This window comes from Elephas maximus, chromosome 1, assembly GCF_024166365.1.
Source record: "Elephas maximus indicus isolate mEleMax1 chromosome 1, mEleMax1 primary haplotype, whole genome shotgun sequence".
Lineage (NCBI taxonomy): Eukaryota > Metazoa > Chordata > Mammalia > Proboscidea > Elephantidae > Elephas > Elephas maximus.
The window spans coordinates 127,339,485-127,364,110 of NC_064819.1; the positions used below are offsets into that span (position 1 = coordinate 127,339,485).

Here is a 24,626-nt window from a genome sequence, read left to right on the forward strand (position 1 = left end):
AAGCTACCTCAGATCGCTCTTGCAACAAAGATTTGGAAAAACAAGTGAATCGATCACATACATGACAATCTACGAACCTTGACCATCAAACACAGATCTAAAGAGTTGACCTGAGTGACAGAGACTGAGAACGAACAACCATGGGGAAGCAACGACTGTTTTTGGAGCCTGGAGCCAGTGTTCCAGTCAGAAAACCTTGGCACGGGGCTTTGGACTGGGCACAGGAGCTGAGCACGGGATCCTGAGATGGTGCAAACATGGGACACAGTCCTAGCCCCCAAAAGTGACCTCAGGGGAAGCCCAGCCAGTGCACACAGGCAGCTGACAGGAGGAGAAGTCACCAGGAGGCAGCAACTGGTTTGAAGCCTGGAGTGTGGCGTCCCAGCCAGGGACCTTGCAGCTGGGCTTTGGACTGGGAGCAGAGGAACTGACCACGGATTCTGAGACAGCACAAGCAAAGGACGTGGGCTTGACCCTCGGGGGCAATCTCGACCCAGCCAATGCACACAGGCTACACACCCTTCGGGAATCTCAGATAAAACAGTCATCACCAAACAAGATAAGTAACTTTGTCTATATTCCGGGTGCTACTCTCTCCTATATATCTGAACTCTGCCCTCCCCTTCCCAGATGGTTTCTTTAACATTGGAATTTCCTGAGCCAGAGAGTGAAGTGTTCTGCAGTATTTTTATTTTTTTTGAGGGGGGGGTTCTTTTCCTAACCCATTCTCCTGCCCTGAGAGAAGCAGCTACAAAAAACCCAGGGACCAAAAATCCTTCCCTGACTTCCCGAAATTGGACAAAAATACAGAACCAGCTCCAGCCAAGCATGTGAGATCCACAGTCTTGAGCTTTCAGCCCTACAGGGAACAAGGTGGCTATTATAATGCAAAGGCAATTCTGATAGGGATCTTACTGTAATTGTTTTAGTGGATTACTGAAAAGAAAAGTTTCCCAGGTCTGATATCTCTGTGTACTAAACAGAGCCCTCACTGACCCACAACAGGGAACTGAGGGAAGAAGCTCCCCCCAGACCACCTAGCCTCCTGCCTTAGGGGTCTGAGGATGGTGACACCTAACAATCTGTAGAGGTACATGGATTGGGAGCCTAAGGTACAGCTGCAGAGCCCACCCACCAAAGTGCTTTAGGAATAGAGACACAGCCACCTCACTGGCACTTGGGGGAAGTCTGTCAGCATCCTGCCCCCCTGGAGTGCGACCCCCTGCTGCTATTAGAATCTGGTGCACACAACTATCACCACTACTCCTCTAGGTGGATAGGTGACAGTCTGCACCACACACTCGAGGACCCAAAATCAGATTCTACTCAAGAATAGTGAATGGACTCTTAGGCTTATATATCTGGTAACAGCCCAAACCAGCTGGTAATAGGACATAAGTGAGTCAAGGGCTACAACAATCAAGACAGCGCAATCTACTAGCCCATCTACGTATATTCAAAGAAAACAAAACAAGATAAGACTCAGTGAGCAAATATAAAATAAATCCCTACAATATCTTATAGATGGCTCAGAGACAGCAGTCGATATCAAACAACATAAAGAAGAAGACCATGATTGCTTCTACAACTCCCCAAAATAAAGAATCAAAATCTTTCCCAAATGAAGATTCAATCCTGGAATTGCCAGATACAGAATATAAAGAACTAATTTACAGAATGCTTCAAGACATCAGGGATGACCTCAGAAATGAAATAAGGCAATCTGCAGAAAAAGCCAAGGAACAGTTGGCTGATAAAGCAGTTGAAGAAATCAAAAAGATTATTCAAAAACATAGTGGAAAAATTAATAAACTGCAAGAATCCATACAGAGACAGCATTCAGAAATCCAAAAGATTAATAGTAATATTACAAAATTAGACAACTCAATAGGAAGTCCGAGGAGCAGAATTGAGGAATTGGAATGCAGAGTGGGGGACCTGGAGGATAAGGGAATTGACACCAATATAGCTGAAAAAAAATCAGATAAAAGAATTAAAAAAAAAAAGAAGAAACCCTAAGAATCATGTGGGACTCTATCAAGGAGAATAACTTGTGTGTGATTGGAGTTCCAGAACAGGGAGGGATAACAGAAAATACAGAGAGAATAGTTGAAGATCTGTTGGCAGAAAACTTCCCTGACATCATGAAAGACGAAAGGATATCTATCCAAGATGGTCATCAAACCCTATATAAGACTGATCCAAAAAGAAAATCACCAAGACATATTATTATCAAACTTGCCAAAACTAAAAATAAACAGAAAATTTTAAAAGCAGCCAGAGATAAAAGAAAGGTCTCCTACAAAGGAGAATCAATAAGAATAAGTTCAGACTACTCAGCAGAAACCATGCAGTCAAGAAGGCAATGGGATGACATATATAGAGCACTGAAGGAGAAAAACTGCCAGCCAAGGATCATATATCCAGCAAAACTCTCTCTCAAATATGAAGGTGAAATTAAAACACTTACAGATAAACACAAGCTTAGAGAATTTGCAAAACCCAAACCAAAGCTACAAGAAATACTAAAGGAAATTGTTCGGTCAGAAAATCAATAATATCAGATACGAGCACAACACAAGGTCACAGAACAGAACATCCTGATATCAACTCAAATAGGGAAATCACAAAAACATATTAAGACTAATTTTAAAGAGAAAAAAATGCTCAAAACAGGGAATCATTGAAGTCAATATGGAAAAGATCACAATAATCAAAAACAGGGACTAAATACAGGAGGCATAGAACTGTCATGTGGAGAGGAAAACAAGGCGGTATAGGACCATATAAGTTAGGTTTTCAATTAGAAAAATAGGGGTAAATATTAAGGTACCCACGAAGAGGTCTAACAATTCCATAACTCAAAATAAAAACCAAGAAAAACATAACGACTCAGCAAAGATAAATTCAACTACTATGAAAATGAGAAACGCACAATTTACAAAGAAAAACGTCTCAGCACAAAAAAGTAAGTGGAAAAATGAAATTGTCAACAACACACACAAAAAGGCATCAAAATGACGGCACTAAACACATACTTATCTATAATTATGCTAAATGTAAATGGACTACATGCACCAATAAAGAGACAGAGAGTCTCAGACTGGATAAAGAAACACGATCTGTCGATATGCTGCCTACAAGAGGCACACCTTAGACTTAGAGACACAAACAAACTAAAACTCAAAGAACGGAAAAAAATATATCAAGCAAACACTAAGCAAAAAAGAGCAGGAGTAGCAATATTAATTTCTGACAAAATAGACATTAAAGTTAAATCTACCACAAAGGATAAAGAAGAACACTACATAATGATTAAAGGGACAATTGACCAGGAAGATATAACCATATTAAATATTTATGCACCCAGTGACAGGGCTGCAAGATACATAAAACAAACCTTAAGAGAACTGAAAAGTGAGATAGACACCTCCACATTTATAGTAGGAGACTTCAACACAGCACTTTCGGAGAAGGACAGGACTTCCAGTCAGAAGCTCAATAGAGACACGGAAGACCTAATTGCTACAATCAACCAACTTGACCTCATAGACTTACACAGAACTCTCCACCCAACAGCTGCAAAGTATACTTTTTTTTTCTAGTGCACATGGAACATTACCTAGAATAAACTACATGTTAGGAAATAAAACAAACCTTTGCAGAATCCAAACATCGAAATATCACAAAGCATCTTCTCAGACCACAAGGCCATAAAAGTGGAAATCAATAACAGAAAAATTAGAGAAAAGAAATCAAATACTTGGAAACTGAACAATACCCTGCTCAAAAAAGACTGGGTTACAGAAGACATTAAGGAGGGAATAAAGAAATTCATAGAATGCAACGACAATGAAAACAGTTCCTATCAAAACCTCTGGGACACAGCAAAAGCAGTGCTCAGAGGTCAATTTATATCGATAAATGCACACATACATAAAGAAGAAAGAACCAAAATCACAGAACTGTCCCTACAAATTGAACAAATAGAAAGTGAGCAACAAAAGAATCCATCAGGCACCAGAAGAAAACAAATAATAAAAATTAGAGCTGAACTAAATGAAATAGAGAACAGAAAAACAATTGAAAGAATTAACAAAGCCAAAAGCTGGTTCTTTGAAAAAATTAACAAAATTCATAAACCATTGGCCAGACTGACAGAAGAAATACAGGAAAGGAAACAAATAACCCAAATAAGAAACAAGATGGGCCATATCACAACAGACCCAACTGAAATTAAAAGAATGATATCAGATTATTATGAAAAATTATACTCTAACAAATTTGCAAACCTAGAAGAAATAGATGAATTCCTAGAAAAATACTACCTACCTAAACTAACACAATCAGAAGTAGAACAACTAAATAGACCCATAACAAAAAAAGAGTTTGAAAAGGTAATCAAAAAACTCCCAACAAAAAAATAACCCTGGCCCGGGTGGCTTCACTGCAGAGTTCTACCAAACTTTCAGAGAAGAGTTAACACCACTACTACTAAAGGTATTTCAAAGCATAGAAAATGATGGAATACTACCTAACTCATTCTATGAAGCCACCATATCCCTGATACAAAACCAGGTAAAGACACCACAAAAAAAGAAAATTACAGACCTATATCCCTCATGAACATAGATGCAAAAATCCTCCACAAAATTCTAGCCAATGGAATTCAACAACATATCAAAAAAATAATTCACCACGACGAAGTGGGATTTATACCAGGTATGCAAGGCTGGTTTAATATTAGAAAAACCATTAATGTAATCCACCATATAAATAAAACAAAAGACAAAAACCACATGATCTTATCAATTCATGCAGAAAAGGCATTTGACAAAGTCCAACACCCATTCACGATAAAAACTCTCAGCAAAATAGGAATTGAAGGAAAATTCCTCAACATAATAAAGGGCATCTATACAAAGCCAACAGCCAACATCACTCTAAATGGAGAGAGCCTGAAAGCATTTCCCTTGAGAACGGTAACCAGACAAGGACGCCCTTTATCACCACTCTTATTCAGCGTTGTGCTAGAGGTCCTAGCCAGAGCAATTAGGCTAGACAAAGAAATAAAGGGCATCCGGATTGGCAAGGAAGAAGTAAAATTATCTCTATTTGCAGATGACATGATCTTATACACTACTGAAACTAGTAGAAGAGTTTGGCGGAGTCTCAGGTTATAAGATAAACATACAAAAATCACTTGAATTCCTCTACATGAACAAAAAGAACATCGAAGAGGAAATCACCAAATCAATACCATTCACAGTAGCCCCCAAGAAGATAAAATACTTAGGAATAAATCTTACTAAAGGTGTAAAAGACCTATACAAAGAAAACTACAAAGTACTACTGCAAGAAACTAAAAAGGACCTACATAAGTGGAAAAACATACCTTGCTCATGGATAGGAAGACTTAACATAGTAAAAATGTCTATTCTACCAAAAGCCATCTATACATACAATGCACTTCTGATTCAAATTCCAATGACATTTTTTAATGTGATAGAGAAACAAATCACCAATTTCATATGGAAGGGAAAGAAGCCTCGGATAAGTAAAGCTTTACTGAAAAAGAAGAAGAAAGTGGGAGGCCTCACTCTACCTGATTTTAGAACATATTATACAGCCACAGTAGTCAAAACAGCCTGGTACTGGTACAACAACAGGCACATAGACCAATGGAACAGAATTGAGAACCCAGATATAAATCCATCCACATAGGAGCAGCTGATATTTGACAAAGGCCCAGTGTCAGTTAATTGGGGAAAAGATAGTCTTTTTAACAAATGGTGCTGGCATAACTGGATATGCATTTGCAAAAAAATGAAACAGGACCCATACCTCACACCATGCACAAAAACTAACTCCAAGTGGATCAAAGACCTAAACATAAAGACTAAAACGATAAAGATCATGGAAGAAAAAATAGGGACAACGTTAGGAGCCCTAATAAAAGGCATAAACAGAATACAAAACATTACCAAAAATGACGAAGAGAAACCAGAAAACTGGGAGCTCCTAAAAATCAAACACCTATGCTCATCTAAAGACTTCTCCAAAAGAGTAAAATGACCACCTACAGATTGGGAAAAAAACTTTCAGCTATGACATCTCCGACCAGCACCTGATCTCTAAAATGTGTATGATTCTATTAAAACTCAACCACAGAAAGACAAACAACCCAATCAAAAAGTGGGCAAAGGATATGAACACGGACTTCACTAAAGAAGACATTCAGGCAGCTAACAGATATATGAGAAAATGTTCTCGATGATTAGCCATTAGAGAAATGCAAATTAAAACTATGATGAGATTCCATCTCACCCCAACAAGGCTGGCATTAATCCAAAAAACACAAAATAATAAATGTTGGAGAGTCTGCGGAGAAATTGGATCCCTTATACACTGCTGGTGGGAATGTAAAATGGTACAATCACTTTGGAAATCTATCTGGCGTTATCTTAAACAGTTAGAAATAGAACTACCATACAACCCAGAAATCCCACTCCTCGGAATATACCCTAGAGAAATAAAAGCCTTTACACGAACAGATATGTGCACACCCATGTTTATTGCAGCTCTGTTTACAACAGCAAAAAGCTGGAAGCAATCAAGATGTGCATCGACGGATGAATGGTTAAATAAATTATGGTATATTCACACAATGGAATACTACACATCGATAAAGAACAGTGATGAATCTGTGAAACATTTCATAACATGGAGGAACCTGGAAGGCATTATGCTGAGTGAAATTAGTCAGAGGCAAAAGGACAAATATTGTATAAGACCACTATTATAAGATCTTGAGAAATAGTATAAACTAAGAAGAACACATACTTTTGTGGTTACGAGGGGGGGAGGGAGGGAGGGTGGGAGAGAGTTATTTACTGATTAGTTAGTAGATAAGAACTACTTTAGGTGAAGGGAAGGACAATACTCAATACATGGAAGGTCAGCTCAACTGGACTGGACCAAAAGCAAAGAAGTTTCCAGGATAAACTGAATGCTTCAAAGGTCAGTGGAGCAAGGGTGGGGGTTTGGGGACTATGGTTTAAGGGGACTTCTAAGTCAACTGGTAAAATAATTTTCCTATGAAAACATTCTGCATCCCACTTTGAAGTGTGGTGTCTGGGGTCTTAAATGCTAACAAGCAGCCATCTAAGATGCATCAATTGGTCTCAACCCACCTGGATCAAAGGAGAATGAAGAACACCAAGGTCACATGATAAGTATAAGCCCAAGAGATAGGAAGGGCCACAGGAACCAGAGACTTACATCATCCTGAGACCAGAAGAACTAGATGGTGCCCGGCCACAACTGATGACTGCCCTGACAGGGAGCACAACAGAGAACCCCTGAGGGAGCAGGAGAACAGTGGGATGCAGATCCCAAATTCTCATAAAAAGACCAGACTTAATGGTCTGACTGAGACTAGAAGAATCCCGGCGGTCATTGTCCCCAAACCTTCTGTTGGCCTAGGACAGGAACCATTCCTGAAGACAACTCATCAGACATAGAAGGGACTGGACTATGGGTTGGAGAGAGATGCTGATGAAGAGTGAGCTACTTATATCAGGTGGACACTTGAGACTGTGTTGGCATCTCCTGTCTGGAGGGGAGATGGGAGGGTAGAGAGGGTTAGAAACTGGCAAAACGGTCACGAAAGGAGAGAGTGGAAGGAGAGAGCGGCTGACTCATTAGGGGGAGAGTAAGTGGGAGTATGGAGTAAGGTGTATATAAGCTTATATGTGACAGACTGACTTGATTTGTAAACTTTCACTTAAAGCACAATAAAAATTATTTAAAAAAAATCAATTTATATTGGGACAGGTGAAAGGCCTGACTACAAAGGGGTAGCAGAAGCAAAATTTTGGGGGCAACAGTTACATGACTGATTGTGGCAGTGGTTATATAACTCTATGCATTTGTCAAAACTAGAGTACTGTACACCAAAGGTGTGAATTTCACTGTAGGGAAAAAACAAACTATGTCACTAGTGAAAACAAGGAAAAGATGTAGGGCAATGTCTAGAAGCAAGATTATTACTTAAATAACTGCAGAGAGAGGGGATAGGTTGGCATGCTTAAGAGCCATAAGAGTCACAGCTAGAAAGAGTCCTCAGGGGCAAGGGCAGAGGTATGGAAGGGCATCCACATCATTTTTCAAGAATTTGTTTGTTTGATTGGTTGTTTACTTGGTTTTTGTTCCTGTAAATAGTCTAAATCTTAAGTCAAAAGTACTAGCAAATTCTGTGTAACACGTGACAGCACAGGTAGGTATCTTTGCAGGCCTGCTGCTTCTCACTATGGATCTGAGGAGCAGCATACAGCATGAGGCTTCATTTGAACACTGGGACTGCTTCACAATGGCTCCACGTTTCTAAGCAAATGCAGAATAAGTGGAATCTTAATCTGGAGCATTAGAATTAATCTAACAATGATAAGGTATATATTAACATGAAAAATAAAATGTAACTGTCAATAATAGAATATGTATTGATATGATAAACAAATCTTATTTATTTATTTATTGCTATTATTATACTTAACTGTTTTCTGGGATTATTTCCATTGCTTGTGATAGCTAACAAGGTTTTAAATACTCAGACCTCAATAAAAGTATTTTTCTTGGGAGAGGCAAAACTTTTAAAATAGTATTCATTTCTTACATCAGAAAACTGTAATCTTCATTTTACTTTTTATCTGCAACAGGTGACAACATCAAAATGCAAGTGACTACGCCAAAATGCAGGAGCTAGGGTCGCTAAATGGCATGTCTGACAAAATAAAACCTAATACGCAGTGTGCCAAAACAGAGAAGAACTCTGAGTGAATGTTGAACTTGGAAACGGCGTGTGTGTGGTACTAAACTGAGAGGTATTAACTAGTTTGTAAGACTTCAGGTAAATCATACTACCACCTCTACCCATTGCCATCAAGTCCATCCCAACTCATGCGTAAATCATAGGAGCCCTAACACCCACATGGCTGCCTGGCTGATATTCCCTCAGGATACCAATAACCAGAGCCCAGAACACTGGCATATCCCCAAGCTGTTTGAAATCTTTTGTGGGGTATTAAGATAGTTAGAGTCCTTTTTGGTTGAACAAAAATATCCCTAGTTATAGTCCTGAGAAGATACAGACGCTCAAGGAAATCCAGGCATTCGATAGCGCTTTTAGGTGGATGCAGCTAAATGTTGAAGAGAAGATGAGGAACAGAAGACAGTAAGAAAGCAACAAATCTGAAAAGTTAGAGAACTGGGAGTGGGGACGACTTGGATACAACTTGTTTATATCAATATACAGCTAAAGAGAATATGAGCAAATGCAAAAATGGCTAAAAAGACTAGTTATTAATGAGAAGTTATTCTTGAACGGAATCAGTTTACTCAGCTTGTCCAGCTCTGCACAGACAATTGTTAGAAGTAATAACAATGTCAGTATTAACAAGTGCTAACATTTATAAAGGATTTCTCTTTTGCTAGCCATCATTGATACAGATAACGATCAAGAATCTGAGGCTTATACAAATTTGGAAAATCCAGGTAGTGAAATATCATAGTTCAAGTCTTAGGACTTTCTGCTGATGACTAAGTGATTAATTTCTAGTATCACAGAATATAAATTTCATATATTTAAGAACAATTGCCTAGAGCTTGATAGCCAACAACTGATTGGTAAGGTAGATTCTCAAAATTGTTTTATATGCATATAAATTACACTTAATATATATGGAAACGCTGGTGGCAAAGAGGTTAAGTGATATGACTGCTAACCAAGAGGTCAGCAGTTTGAATCCACCAGGCACTCCTTGGAAACTCTATGGGGCAATTCTACTCTGTCCTATAGGATCACTACGAGTTGGAATCGACTCAGTGGCAATGGGTTATGGTTGGTTATTATGTTACAGTTACACACATATATTGATAATATATATAGTATGCTTGATTAATTTTTATCAATATTTACCTTGTTGACACTTGCAAATGTATCCATTGATTTGATCTTCACAACTTGCACTGTGTAGACACGGTGATGAAGAACATTCATTTACATGAATTTCACAAAATTGGCCAGAAAATCCAGGAAGACATCTAAGAAACAAAGGGTGGCAATAGTTTATATTTTATATTTGCCAAACTAGAACACACTCAAGCACATGAAGTAGTTGTTCATTATAGTTAACTTATGAGAGATAATTTAGTTGACACTAACCATTATTTCCAAAAAAAAGTGAGACCAATTAATCTAAAAACAACCACAGCCATAAATAATAATATAAAAAAGAAACAAAAATGGACTATATCCAGTCAATTCAGGCAAGTACTAGAATGGTTTTCCATGAATATTAAAACCTACTTTTATACTAAAATCTGAAGCATCATATAACTGTGATCATTATAGATTTAACTCTTTTCATATCTATTTTAAATATACGAGTTTGACATGTATGTATATATGTATGTGTATATGTTATTAAAGTGATTTATGCCTGTACCATGGAGAACATTGATTAAAGCTGATACTAAAAACCTAGTCAGTCAGTAAGTTTTTTTAATAATTACAGTTTGATAATTAAATAAAACATCAGAAACATAAATAAAACGATTCCTTAGTGCCTCCTTAGTCCAAATCTGACCACATTTTGAGGAGCCCTGGTGGTGCAGTGGTTAAGCACTTGACTGCTAACCAAAAGGTCAGCAGTTTGAACCCACCAGCTGCTACATGGGAGAAAGATGTGGCAGTCTGCTTCCATAAAGATTTAGTCTTGGATACCCTACAGGGCAGGTCTACACTGTCCTATATAGGGTGACTATGAGTTGGAATCAACTTGATTGCTACAGATTTTTTTAATTATAAATTTAACAGATAAATTGAAACCAATATAGAGGCGAATATAACATTTAAAATACTGATTTTGCCTACTCTTGGTTTAATACTATTATCACCTTTTACATTAGGATTCACTCTTTCAAATAAATGTGTTTTCAGAAAGTCAAAAACGTGTAGCTGAGAGCCTGCCTTAGGGTGCATCTGCTCAAACCCATGTGCTTCTTCATCTTACTGTCTTTAGGGGCAATTTTATACAAACAACCTAAATGTCAGTTCTGAACCCATGGTCCAAGAACTAATGGAGGATACACAAAAATGCTTTCTTGATTACAGCAGTCTTGATATTAGCTGATATGAATCCTATAATTTTGTTTTTCCCCTTTCAGAATTGTGTTGAATTCTCTAGACTTTGCCTTTCAATACAAACTTTGGAATCAATTTGTTCATATAGATTTAAAAAAAAAAAAAAAGTTTTTTGAGTGGTATTGCTTTGAATCTACAGATCAAGTTGGGAAAAATTGACATCTTAACAATAATGACTCTTCTGTTCAGGAATATGGACTTTTTCTCCATTTCCTTAGATGTTTTTTTATTTCCTTTATCAAGTTTTGTACTTTCCACATATTGATCCTATACACACACCTACATTTAATTTATACCTAAGTCCTTCATTTACTTTAGGAGAAGGTGTTATTGTAAATGGTATTTATTTTATTGCTGTTGTTGTTTTTCAGTGTTCCAATGTTCACTGCTTGTATACAGGAAGTTCAGTTGACTTTTGTATACTGACCTTATATCCTGCAACCTTGCTATACCAGCTTCTTAGTTCCAGGAGGGTTTTTTCTTTTTTTAATTTTGTTCTGCTTTCAGTTTTGTTTTGGTACATTTTGTTTTTAGATGCTTTGAGGTTTTCTACAAGAGCAATGATGGCGCCTGTGAATATAGTTCTATTTCTTCCTGCTAAATCTCAATTTTTTTTCCTTGTCTTATTACACTAGCTAGGACTTCTGGTATGATCTAAAAATTGAAGTGACATGAGAGAAATTCTTTGATTTGTTTCCCATCTTAGAGAGAAAGTGTTCTGTAAGTCTGGTAGCTGTGAGCCTTTTATATGTACCCTTGATTAGATTAAAGAAGTTATCTTTAGTCCTAGGTTTTTGAGAGTTTGTATCATAAATGTGCGTTAATTTTTTTTAATGACTTCTGCATCTGTTGATATGGTCATATGAGTTTTCCTTTTTCATCTGTTAATATGGTAATATGATTACATAGCACAGTCATATGATCATATGATATAATATGATAGCATGCGATTTATATGATTATATATTTTTCTTATTCATCAGTTATTATGATGAATTTGATTAATTTATGAATGTTGAGCTGTCCTTATTTTCCTGGAATGAACCCCTCTTGCTTATCTCAGACTTGAACACACTCATGTTATTTGCAAAGGGCCTATGACTTTATTGTTAAAAGTTTAATGTTAAATTTTTACTCTTTTGTTCATGGAATGTTATAGCACATTTACATTCCTAGCTTGAATGGTGGAAAATTTTGCATTTCTTATAAAATGTACAACAATTTAAAGACCTTTATTCCACAAAAATATGTATACCCTGAACTGTAACAATCTCTAACATATGGGCAAATGGGGGAATTGAAATATTTATATTGTTTTTATAGATAATTTTGTTCCATAAATATTTAATCATTTCTTAGAATAGTAAACATTTTAATAGAATTTCTGATAGATTGGAATAATCTACCCAATTAAAAACTGGGACCATTTGTCAAATCAAATCATAAGGTGCATAACAAGGAAATTCTACAGACAACTTGTTAAACAAACACACAAATAATAATGCCTGGTGTCATATAACTGGGGTAGAGAAAGAGCCATTCAGAAACTGAATTTCCATCTCACATAATCAATTCTATTCCAACCCCCCACCCCCAACACACACACCCTTTTAAAGTTGAGATGGGTTAAAACCCACTGCCACAGAGTTGATTCTGACTCAGCAACCCTGTAGGACAGGATAGAACTGCCCCATATGGTTTCTAAGGCTGTAGCATTTATGGAAGCTACTGCTACAGCTTTCTCCTGCAGAGCGTCTGGTGGGTTCAAACTGCTAACATTTTGGTAGCAGTCAAGCACTTTACCCATTGCAGCACCATGGCTCCTTTGAGATGATTACAATTTATTTTAAATAGGGGCTCATTCAACTTACATTCATTAAACTTCTATTTGACTTTGAAAAAAAAGTTTATTTTTCAGTTTAAATAGAATTACAATTATAAGATCTAGTATTCTACTTGCTGGGCCTTAATAGTGTAATTCAGCATAGTGTAGCTTAACAATTGTCAAGGAAGGAGCCACATTATAACATGCGGTTTTTGTTTGTTTTGATTACAAAGCACCACCATTAAATACACAAGCTTTAAATGCTCAGAAGCTGAAGTGCATTTTTATTAGTAGGAGGTTTGCTGAAGCCGGTAATTCTCAATTTATAAGAACCAAAATGTATCATATATATAAATAGTCATTTCATATAATCTCAGAATCTTCACAGTTCTTTTCTGCGATCTGTCCTCTTTTTTTAATAATCAGTAACTGCAAGGGTCATAAGTCCACTGACTAGAATATACCAAAATATGAAGCTATACCATATTTTGATATATTAAAAATTAGACATGGTCTTCATAGGTAACTGGCTACAAAGTTAGTCATGAGTAACTAACTTTGAATGAAGAATACACACAGCCCAGACATTACTTTTTCTGAATTTTGTTCATTTTTATGTGCCCTAGTAAAAAAAACTCACACATTCTGAAAATTCTTGGCTTATTTTCATACAAATAGCCATAGTTCTGAAGTTTAGCCATGAGGAGGGGAGGGTGCATTTTTCTTATAACTATGGTCTGACCTCTTCTTTGTCTTGGATGATAAAACAGATAACCAAACTGGTACTAACATGGTCATATAACAATCCAGGTCAAATGTTTTTATTTATATTTACTTTTACGTGAATGGTTATTCCTTTGCAATATTGACTTTTTCCCTTCTCTTATTGTTTCTATAGATATGTGATATTGTAAAATATCAGAAGCATAACAGGAACATCAGGCTGATAAATCAAGGCTATCCTGGTGAGTAGTTCAGGCAACAAGATGGGTGAAGAATAAGAGTGTTCTGGCAAAGTGTTTATTTACAGCCTGGAGGCAGAACTCACCCTAGGGAAATTCTCTTTTTGCTTTTAAGGTGTTAAACAGATTGACTGACACCCACCCACATTATGGAAGGGAATCTGGTTTACCTGAGGTCAATTTTTTAATTGTACATAATTACTTTGTAACAGCAATTAAACTAGTGCTTTACCAAACAAATGGACAACATAGCCTAGCCAAGTTGACATAAAATTAACTATCACAGGCCTTCCATATCATCTTTCTTGTTGATTTTCTCCTATTCAGTACTAACCAGTCTAACTCTGTCAAATCCTCACTGGGCATAGTGTAACATTGGAACTACTATCCAACAACACTTTTGTCAATTTCACAAAATTCTACATAGTTGGTAATGTTTCTAACTACACTCTTAAGTTGACTTGCATTGTATTTGTGTTGCATTTTCTGCCAGTCATCAAGGGCCTGATTCCTAGAAATTGATTCAATGGGTTAATACAGTAGTACTAAATTTGAGGCAGGTTTGAGTTTGTGTTAATACTAAAAGTGACTTTAATTTTTTTTTTCCCACACAACCTTGAAGCAGGAGGATTTAGAAATTAACAGCTAAATGATGAACGCCATTGTTAGTTGCTATAGAGTCAATTTGGACTCACGGAGACCCTACGTATGCGGTGAACTGCTCCATAGGGTTTTCAAACTTGTGACCTTTCAAAAGCAGATCACCAGGCCTGTCTCCAGAGGCCTTTGGGTGAGTTCGAACCGTCAACCTTTCAGCTAGTAGTCAAGCACTTAAGCGTTTATACCACACCCATTGCTGTTGTGTTGATTCTGATTCATAGCCACTATATAGGACAGAGTAGAACTGCCCCATAGGATTTCCAAGGCTCTAATATTTAAGGAAGCAAACTGCCACATTTTTCTCCCATGGTGCAACTGGTAGGTTCAAACCGCTGGCCTTTTTGTTAGCAACTGCCTGTTTAACCACTACGCTGCCACCAGGCCAGCCAGGGAATCTAAATAATAAATATATGCAGGGGAAAATGATCTCTTCTACTTAGTATTTCATATATTATTACACTTCTCTAATTTTCTCCCTTTTAGATATATGACTTTATCAAAATGGAAAGTGTGAATCATAATATTTTATTTCCATCTTGCCACAGGCATAGCACAGAAATAGAACTGCATAAGATATTTTTCTTTCTAGATAATTGTTATTCTCCATATTTCTGGAGTTTACTCTTACACTGAATTTTGAATGCGTGTTCTAGTTCAGCATGGAATCAGAAATTTCAGAAATCTTTCTTAATTGTGAGCAACCACGTTGCTAATATAGTCGATTTGGTTAGGCATTCTCCAACATAAACCAAGTATGCATCCTATAATTCTCACAAAAGAATAGAAACAAATACGAAAACTGGCCACTCATCAGCCTAACTAGGCTCAAAATCAACAAATCAGTGCATAAATTGGACTTTAAGAAATACCTTTGGATCTTTTTTTTTTTTTATGTCCAGATAATTTATTCCTTTCAAGAGTATCCATGGCTTCCACTAGGCTTATTAAAGTGCTTACTAACTATTCTGACTTCTACCTATTTACCAAACTGTACATTCACTGGGAATCAGTCTTTCTAATTTGTAATTTTGTTATTAACAGAGTGGACGAAAAACAAATCCAAACTCCAATTATAGAAACCAATTTTCATAGTAGAGTCATATTTATCCTAAAAAAGGGTAGTGAGAAACATTTTATGAAATCTATAAAACTTATAGCTGAAACACTATTTTGTAAAATATTTCTCTCTTTTCATTGAATAATGTTCAATAAGATTTACAAGCAATATGATAAAAAATAAACTACTTTAGGGATCCAGTTGCTTATTCATTAAAATAATTTTATGAAAAAATTATAGTAAACATTAGGTAAATTTTTCCTAGTTTCACCTGGTGATACTTTTAATGTCTCCCAAGGTTCAGATGAACATGGTTTCTGAGGGATTCCTTTAGCTAATGAATCCACAAACTGTATATGTCTCATTTGAATCTGGGCAAAGGAATTTAAAAGTTTTACATATATAGAAGACATTTGCAAATGGTGCTCAACATCAATGGAATGATCACTTTGTGCTAAGTACCTCACATATATAATTTCATTTTGCAAGATAACTGAGTGTTGATGCACTCAGTTATTTTGCAAAGGGCAGCTGGTGAAGCCTTAGTGGTTTGTGGGACTGACCCATAATCTGGGCTACATGAGACTACAAAGCAGGAGAAATCTCAGGAGAGGCAGAATGGAGATGCGCTGGTTAAGGTCCACGAGTGGTAGGCGATCCTTGAGATTAAACCTTGGCTACCCGAGCCATTGATTCACTTTGAGTGCAGGTGGGGGTTCTGGGGTGTGGTGGAGATATGATAACAGAAGTACAGTCTTCTTCTTACTGGATTCTCTAAAGGAACAAACAAGCGAGGCAGGAGGGATATGCTGGGGCAACAGAAATATGTGTGGTTTTCAGCAGGAGCTAGGGAGAATTATGCAAGTCACCTTCAACATGAGGTCTTTGGAGAAACTCAGGATTATGAAATCTGGGGCACTCTAGATAGACTCCTCATGGAAGCCCACTGGATGTAGGAGATGTTCTGGTTTCTCTAGATACACTAATTATCTCACACAGACACAACAGTCATTCCAGACATGCTAACCTGTCTGGACATACAAAATGCTCTAAAAATATCAACTACTCTGAACACACTGACAGGTCCAACCCAACATAGTTCATACATATGTACTGACCTTCTGAACAGCTCAAACATCACAGACAAACCTGTTCTCCTAAATTGACTGTTTTAAAGTGTATAAGAAAGCATTGTGAGAATACAGTTACTTAATATTTAAAAAACTGGTCTTTTAATTTCTGAAACAGCAATGTTAAAACAGATAAACTGTTATGAACTTTATATAACCAATGTTTGTAAAAATTGCAGGACCTTCTGAGTCTGGGACAGGAATTTACCTTTAACAGAATCTGTTTCTTCTTTTTGAAAGAAGATAGTTATAGGTAACTATATGTTGCATATTGTTGTTAGGTGTCGTTGAGTCAGTTCCAACTCACAGCAACTCTACGTGCAACAGAAAGAAATGATGTCAGGTCCTGCACCATACTCACAATCATTGTTATCCATTGCTGCAGCCACTGTATCAATCCATCTTGTTGGGGGTCTTCTTCTTTGTTGCTGACTCTTTACTTTACCAGGCATGATATCCTTCTCCAGGGACTGGTCCCTCCTGATAACATGTCCAAAGAATCTGGGGTGAAGTCTCACCATCCTCGCCTCCAAGGAGCATGCTGGCTATACTTCTTCCTAGACAGATTTGTTTGTTCTTTTGGCAGTCCATGGTATATTCAATATTCTTCGTCAGCACCATAATCAAAGGCATCAGTTCTCCTTTGGTCTGCCTTATTCATTACCCAGCTTTCACATGCATACAGGGCAATTGAAAACACCATGACTTGGGTCTGGCCACTTTAGTCTTTAAAGTGACGTCTTTGATTTTTAACACCTTAAAGAGGTCTTTTGCAGCAGATTCGCCCAATGCAATGTGTCTTTTGATTTCTTGACTGCTGCTTCCATGGGTGTTGATTGTGGATACAAGTAAAAGGAAATCCTTGATAACTTTAATTTTTTTCTCCGTTTATCACAATGTTGCTTATTGGTCCAGTTGTGAGGATTTTTGTTTTCCTTATGTTGAGGTGTAATCTATACTGAAGGTTGTAGTCTTTGATCTTCATAAGGAAGTGCTTCAAGTCCTCTTCACTTTCAGTAAGCAAGGTTGTCTCATCTGCATAATGCAGCTTGTTAATGAGTCACCCTTCAATCTTGATACCTGTTCTTCTACATATAGTCCAGCATCTCAGATTATTTGTTCAATATACAGATTTAATAAGTATGGTGAAAGGATACAACCCTGATGCATACCTTTCCTGACTTTAAACCGTGCAATAGCCCCTTGTTCTGCTCTAATGACTGCCTCTTGATCTATGTACAGGTTCCTCATGAGCACAATTAAATGTTCTGGAATTCCCATTTATCACAACATTACCCATAATTTGTTATGATCCACATAGTCAAATAGTTTTGCATAGTCAAAACACAGGTAAACATCTTTCTGGTATGTTGTTGTTGTTGTTAGGTGCTGTCGAGTCCATTCTGACTCATAGTGACCCTATGCACAACAGAATGAAACACTGCCTGGTCCTGTGCCATCCTTACAATCGTTGTTATGCTTGAGCTCATTATTGCAGCCACTGTGTCAATCCACCTTGTTAACGGTCTTCCTCTTTTCTGCTGACCCTGTACTTTGCCAAGCATGATGTCCTTCTCCAGGGACTGATCCCTTCTGACAACATGTCCAAAGTATGTAAGACACGTCTTGCCATCCTTGCTTCTAAGGAGCATTCTGGTTGTACTTCTTCCAACATAGATTTGTTCATTCTTTTGGCAGTCCACGGTATATTTAATATTCTTCGCCAACACCACAACCCAAAGGCATCAATTCTTCTTTGGTCTTCCTTATTCATTGTCCAGCTTTCACATGCACAAGATGCAATTGAAAATACCATGGCCTGGGTCAGGCGCACCTTAGTCTTCAAGGTGGCATCTTTGCTCTTCAACACCTTAAAGAGGTCCATTGCAGCAGATTTACCCAATGCAATGCATCTTTTGATTTCTTGACTGCTGCTTCCATGGCTGTTGATTGTGGATCCAAGTAAAATGAGATCTTGGAAACTTCAGTCTTTTCTCTGTTTATCATGATCTTTCTTTTCTCTGTTTATCACGATCTTTTTGGTACAGGTAGCTATACCTATACTATACATTGCTTTCCTAAAGAAACTATGACTGAATTCTCTAAGTAGTCTATTATCAAAATAAGGAGAAGATCAATTGTGTTAATAATAAAATATACAAACTAATGAATTAAATACCTATTAAAATCAATAACTTTATGTTTTAATTATAATTATTAAGGTATGGTAAATGTCATGCACTAGAAAAAGCTCTTGTCTGGGATAGGCAGGTTCTTTTTTATTCATGTTCTTTTTTTAATTTTCAGTATTTACCATTCTTTCATTCATCAGGAGATTGCTAGAAAAACAAGCCCTCTAGCCTGCTTTCTTTAGGCTGTCTCCATGTTAGGCCAAAAAAATCTTCCCTGGCACTATCTCAAAAATATTTTGTAATGGGGAGCTTAAAGCCACAGCCTCACCGTAATAAAGTGAGCTCATTTTCAAGCACTTTTCCCTAAGCATATATTTCCCTCTGTGATTTTTAAGAACCTGATGGAGCCCTGGTGACACAGTGGTTAAAAACTGCAGCTGCTTTTCAAAAGGTTGGCAGTTCGAATTCACCAGACACTCCTCAGAAACCCTATAGGACAATTCTACTCTGCTAGGGCTGCTACAGTCAAAATTGACTCGATGACAATAGGTTAAGAGCATGATGTGTATCTTCCTTCTTCCCTAATGTGTGCATTTTAATGTCACCATATTCCCAACATATTCAAGTCACTCATTTTGTCTTTGACTACTTTACCCTTTAACTTCTCATTTTTAACAGTTTCTTGGTTGATTCAGGAATTTTCCTTTCTGTTCATTTCCTTTCCTTTTATCTGTAAACCAAAGTCAGTCTATCCCTTGCTAATAACCAGGTGCTGGTAATACACTCACTTGAAGAAAAATCAAATGCATCAAGTAAATCTAGACATTGAAACATGTTTAAAAAAAGCTGTAAGTAGTCCCTTGAAAGTGACTAGAAGCCATTTTCAGAAACTTTACAGAATCAGAAACAGCTGTTTTTGTTTTCAAGCACTAGCGTTTAAGTTAATATAACTCTCTATCTCAGTCAATCCTGTGGCTTTTTTTGTGCTTAATTACTAGCATTAGGTACATATTTTCCTATTTTTTTACAACTCAAGCATCAAAAGTGGAATAGAAGCTGACACTATAAAATTAAATGCACTATGAAAAAAAAGCCCTCAGCATGTTTTTAGTTAAAAGGTATTTATTAAATAGGAGTTCCCTTCAACTCATGCAAGCATAGAAAAATATGTACTATTATAAGTAGTGATAAAGAAAAAAACAAAAATAGATTCTGATTTTTACCTCCTGTTCTTTATACTCATTAAGCACAGTTAGTGTCTCATCTTTAGGTTCAGAAGTTTGGGTCAGCAGTCCCATTCTAAGTGAGAGGCTTAGCGCTTATGGCACCTTTATCAAGTTAGAGATGTGAAATTTCCACTTTATGAAAAATATTGAGTTAAAATGAATGTCTGCTTAATCAAGTAGAGAAGATGGCTTTTTTTTTTTTTTCACCCAAAGCTGCATCTTTACAATAAACAAGAAAACAGCGCCATCGAGTCAATTCTGACTCATGGTGACCCTAAGTGAGTCAGTAGAAGTGGGCTCCACAGGGTATTCAATGGCTGTGACCTTGAGGAAGCAGATTGCCAGGCCTTTCTTCAAACATCTTTACAATAGAACTGCTTAAAAGTTATATTGTTTTGTGACTTTACACGGTACAGATTGTGTGCTTCAGAGGGAAAACGAAATAACTGTGCGGGTTCCATGCATTGATGTAGCATCAGAAGTGTCCACCTGTTAACACTTATTCTTGCACATGCACACATGCACACACATATACAAAGGGGCATTGTGGTGGTGGATGGTACCCACTTTGAGAGAATAATGGTTGACCGTCAGGACCATTGGTGAGCTTTCTAATTATTATTCTTTCCCTCTTCTTCCATGCAGGGAAAGGCCGCCTGCTTCCAGAAAAAAAAAAAAAAAAAAAAAAACTTCCAGAGAGCCTGAAAATGCTGGGTACTCATTTTCCAAGCCTCTCTTCTGCGAAGATATGCATAAACGACCCCATTCTGGTCTATTAGGCCTAACAGGAAGCTTTTACGGGCTTCTAGAAAAGATGTTTGTTCAAAAAGAGATATGATGCATTAAGAAGAATGCTTCTGGCTTCCCTTTCATATTTAAAAATAAATAAATAAAAGAGTTGTGCAAGAATGTGAGACTTGGAGCTGTTCCAACCACTGGGTGTACAAGTTGTGTTTGTAGAATGAAGATAGGCTGTGGAGAGCAGAACAAAAGATAGAAAGATCCTGGCTAACTAACGGCATCATCAAGATGCTGAAATCAACCTAGCACCACCAATGTCTGGATTTTTTACCCATAGATAGGCTGACCTTATAATTCACACCTAAATCTATATACTTTAGGGGTTAAAGGAGGCCCCATTATAAATTAATTAATTAAAGGTGCCTGTGTGGTGCAGTGGTTACAGCGATCGACTGTTGACGTAAAGGTCGATAGTTCAAAACCACGAGTGGCTCTGCAGAAGAAAGATGTGGCAGTCTGCTGCCAGTACATGCAAAGAAGCAGAATCAAAAGACAAATAAATAAGTTCTGGATTGAGTCATCCCTGGATCTAGCTAAGCCTGAAATCACCTTCATAATGGAACTTCCCACTGTTATGAGCCATAACCAGTCTATATGTGTTTCATTGAATTGGGCTAAGTTTCATATAGATAGGGATATAGATATGGATATAACTGTGGTAAACTGAGTCTCAACACAGTATTTTTTTCATCGTATAATTAAAAAAAATCAGGATGGAGAGGAGATGGTGAGAACCAACAGAATAAGATGAATTAAGATGAATTAAGACAGAAAATCTTTGTCTCTGTCATGAGGCAAAGGATTATGAAGGGGATGTATGAATTATTATTTCTTATGCTCAATATGCCTTTTAGAAATGCATACATTCTGGAGACAGAGCTGTATACATAAGAATTATTACAAACTAATCTATTCTGCAGGATTATAATTTTCTTTAACCATTTTATATATACTAATATTGAGAGATACAGTATAACATTATAGCATGATATGATGATGATGAGCAAGGAAACTATAAATGTATGAAAATAATATGCTTTGAAAACCAATTCCTTATCTCAGCCTACCCAAATTGATCTAAATATTTATTTTGATGTGGTTAACATGGTGATCTGGACTCTACTTCCTTGTAATTGCTAACTCTAGTTTATGTCATATTCTCAGTCTCAGGGCAATCCTTTACCTGAATCAAAGGAATGCTTATTTACTAGATGGGAGAAATCTCTATTTGAGCCTGTAGAATGCAGTATCAGCATGCCAGCTGCCTGAGCTCCTTCATTATCAGTTCTTTGCTAAGTAAAGTTTTTTATTTTTTTAAACCCCTAATCACATTTAATGAGTCAACCACTAGAAATAATCATTTAGGTCTCCATTCATCAGAACATTATTATTTTACACCAACTAGCCTTCACGAGATAGCTGAATTTCTTTGGGGAATAAATACTGTTTACCATTTTTCTTTGCCACCCGACTATTAGAAAGTTTTAGGTCTATCTCAGCGCTAAAGCCCAGGCGGAGCACAAAGCTATTAGGAGATTTTAATGAACACATCATTATCTGAGCAATGAAACATCGAAAACCAGACACTGGAGCAGTTGTATGTTTGAATCAAGAATCAAAACAGAGGTGTTAAGATTTTGATAATGAGTTTAAACAACTTAAAGTAGAACTATTTTAGACAGATTACAATCTTGGATCCTCTCTGGGGACATTAGTTCTGTATGTAATCACGGAACTGAAATTGACTCCATGAGGAGTACTCCAGAAGAACATGTTTTTAATTTAACAGAAACAAGAAGACAGGAGGACACAGTGTTAAGAATTTAGGGATTTGGACTTAGACAAACATAGAAATAAGTAACATCTCCACCAATTGCTAGCTGTCTGATCTTGATAAATGTCATAAGCTTTCCATCTGTAAATTTTCATAATATTTTTTACCTAAAAATTCAGAATTATATTAGTCAAAATCATAGATCTGTCATTAGGATGAACTGAAATTAAATGTAAGTCACTTATTAGGATTTTGTCAAGAATAAGGTTACTCTTCAAATTCTAGTGATTTTATATTGCTCTCTTTTTATTATTGTTGTAATTGTTGTTATTTACATTATTAAATGGACAAGGCGTGTTGTTGAGATGGATAAGCTTAAGCCCTCTCAAAGAAACAGGGCTTCAACCATCATAAAAATATATTTTTAATGTTTTATTGTTTCTACCAAATTAAAGAAGATATGTCATAATATCTGAAAGTGACATTTAAAAATATTGAACTATCATTATCTTAATTTTTTAGACAAGGAAATTGAAAAACAGAGAAGTTAAGTAACTTGCCCAAAGAAATTCAGCTAGGAAGTGACAGAGCTGGGAAATTGCTAGGAAATACATATGAAAGTGTTTTGTGAATTTTGCAGCTCTATGTAATGTGATGTATGTGGCAGAATTTTTTTTTTTTTAAGTGATGGGGTAATCTGTTTAATAAGTAGGAAATCTTTAGGTGTTTCTTCATGACTTCACACATAGTCTGCTCTATTCCCAAAGGGATCCTCTATCTAAGATCAGAGTAACCAGAGAAAGAAACTCTGAACTGGATCTACTAGGAAAATACCATCCCTGCCATGATAAGCAGGTATTGTCACTGGGGAGCCCAGGAGAGGCCAGCATGCTTGTACCATATCTGCTGTGTGATTTGGAGGTGTTATCAGCACTTTGAGCTTGGCTGAGGTGTTATTAGCACTTTGAGCTCCAAGTACTTGTTCTTTAAACCAAAGCTTGGTTTTGTTTTTCTTTTATAATAATTTATTTTATTTTTCTGTTGTTGCCATGGGTTGAATTATGTCCCCCTAAAATACGTGTTGACTTGGCTAGGCCATGATTCCCAGTATTGTATGGTGGTCCTCCATTTTGTGATCTGATTATCCTCCATTTTGTGATATGCTGTAAATCCTAGCCTCTATGACTGTGGTTATGGTCCCATTTGAGAGTGAACTGTCCGTTATGTTAATGAGGTAGGATTAGGTTATGATAATGAGGATAAGGTTATGTTTGCTATGTTAACGAGGTAGGATTAGGATGGATTGTATCTTGAGCCACCACACCTCACTGCCCTACAAGAGATAAAGAGAGAGAGAAACGAGCAAAGAGAGAGGGACCTCACTACCACCACGAAAGAAGAGCAGGAAGTAGAGCACTTCCTTGGACCTCAGTTCCCTGTGCTGAGAACCTCCTAGACCCAGGGGAAGATTGATGCCAAGACACATGGAGATCTCCAAGGAATGCTGGGCCCCCTGATGTTGAAAGGAGATAAGGACCTTCCTCCAGAGCCTACAGAGACAGAAAGCCTTCCTCTAGTGGCAGTGCCCTGAATTTAGACTTGTAGCTTCCTAAACTGTGAGAGAATATATTGTTTGTTAAGGCCCTCCACTTGTAGTATTTCCATTATAGCAGCACTATATAACTAAGACAGTTGTTGCTGTTGAGAACATATGCAGCAAAAATGTACACTAATTCAAGTTCCTACATGTACAATTTAGTGACATTGATTATATTCTTCTAGTTGTTCAACCATTCTCACTCCTTTTTTGAGCTGTTCCTCCCCTATTAACATAAACTCACTGCCCCCTAAGATTT

At 37.0% G+C, this 24,626-nt stretch overlaps 1 protein-coding gene across 1 annotated transcript in view; it reads right to left on the minus strand.

Annotated features, from left to right (window-relative positions):
- EYS (eyes shut homolog) overlaps positions 1-24,626 on the minus strand; it is a 1,933,311-nt gene that overhangs the window by 985,365 nt on the left and 923,320 nt on the right. Inside the window, 1 exon segment of the mRNA XM_049873718.1 lies at positions 9,977-10,101. Within this exon segment, the coding sequence (XP_049729675.1) occupies positions 9,977-10,101 (125 nt within the window).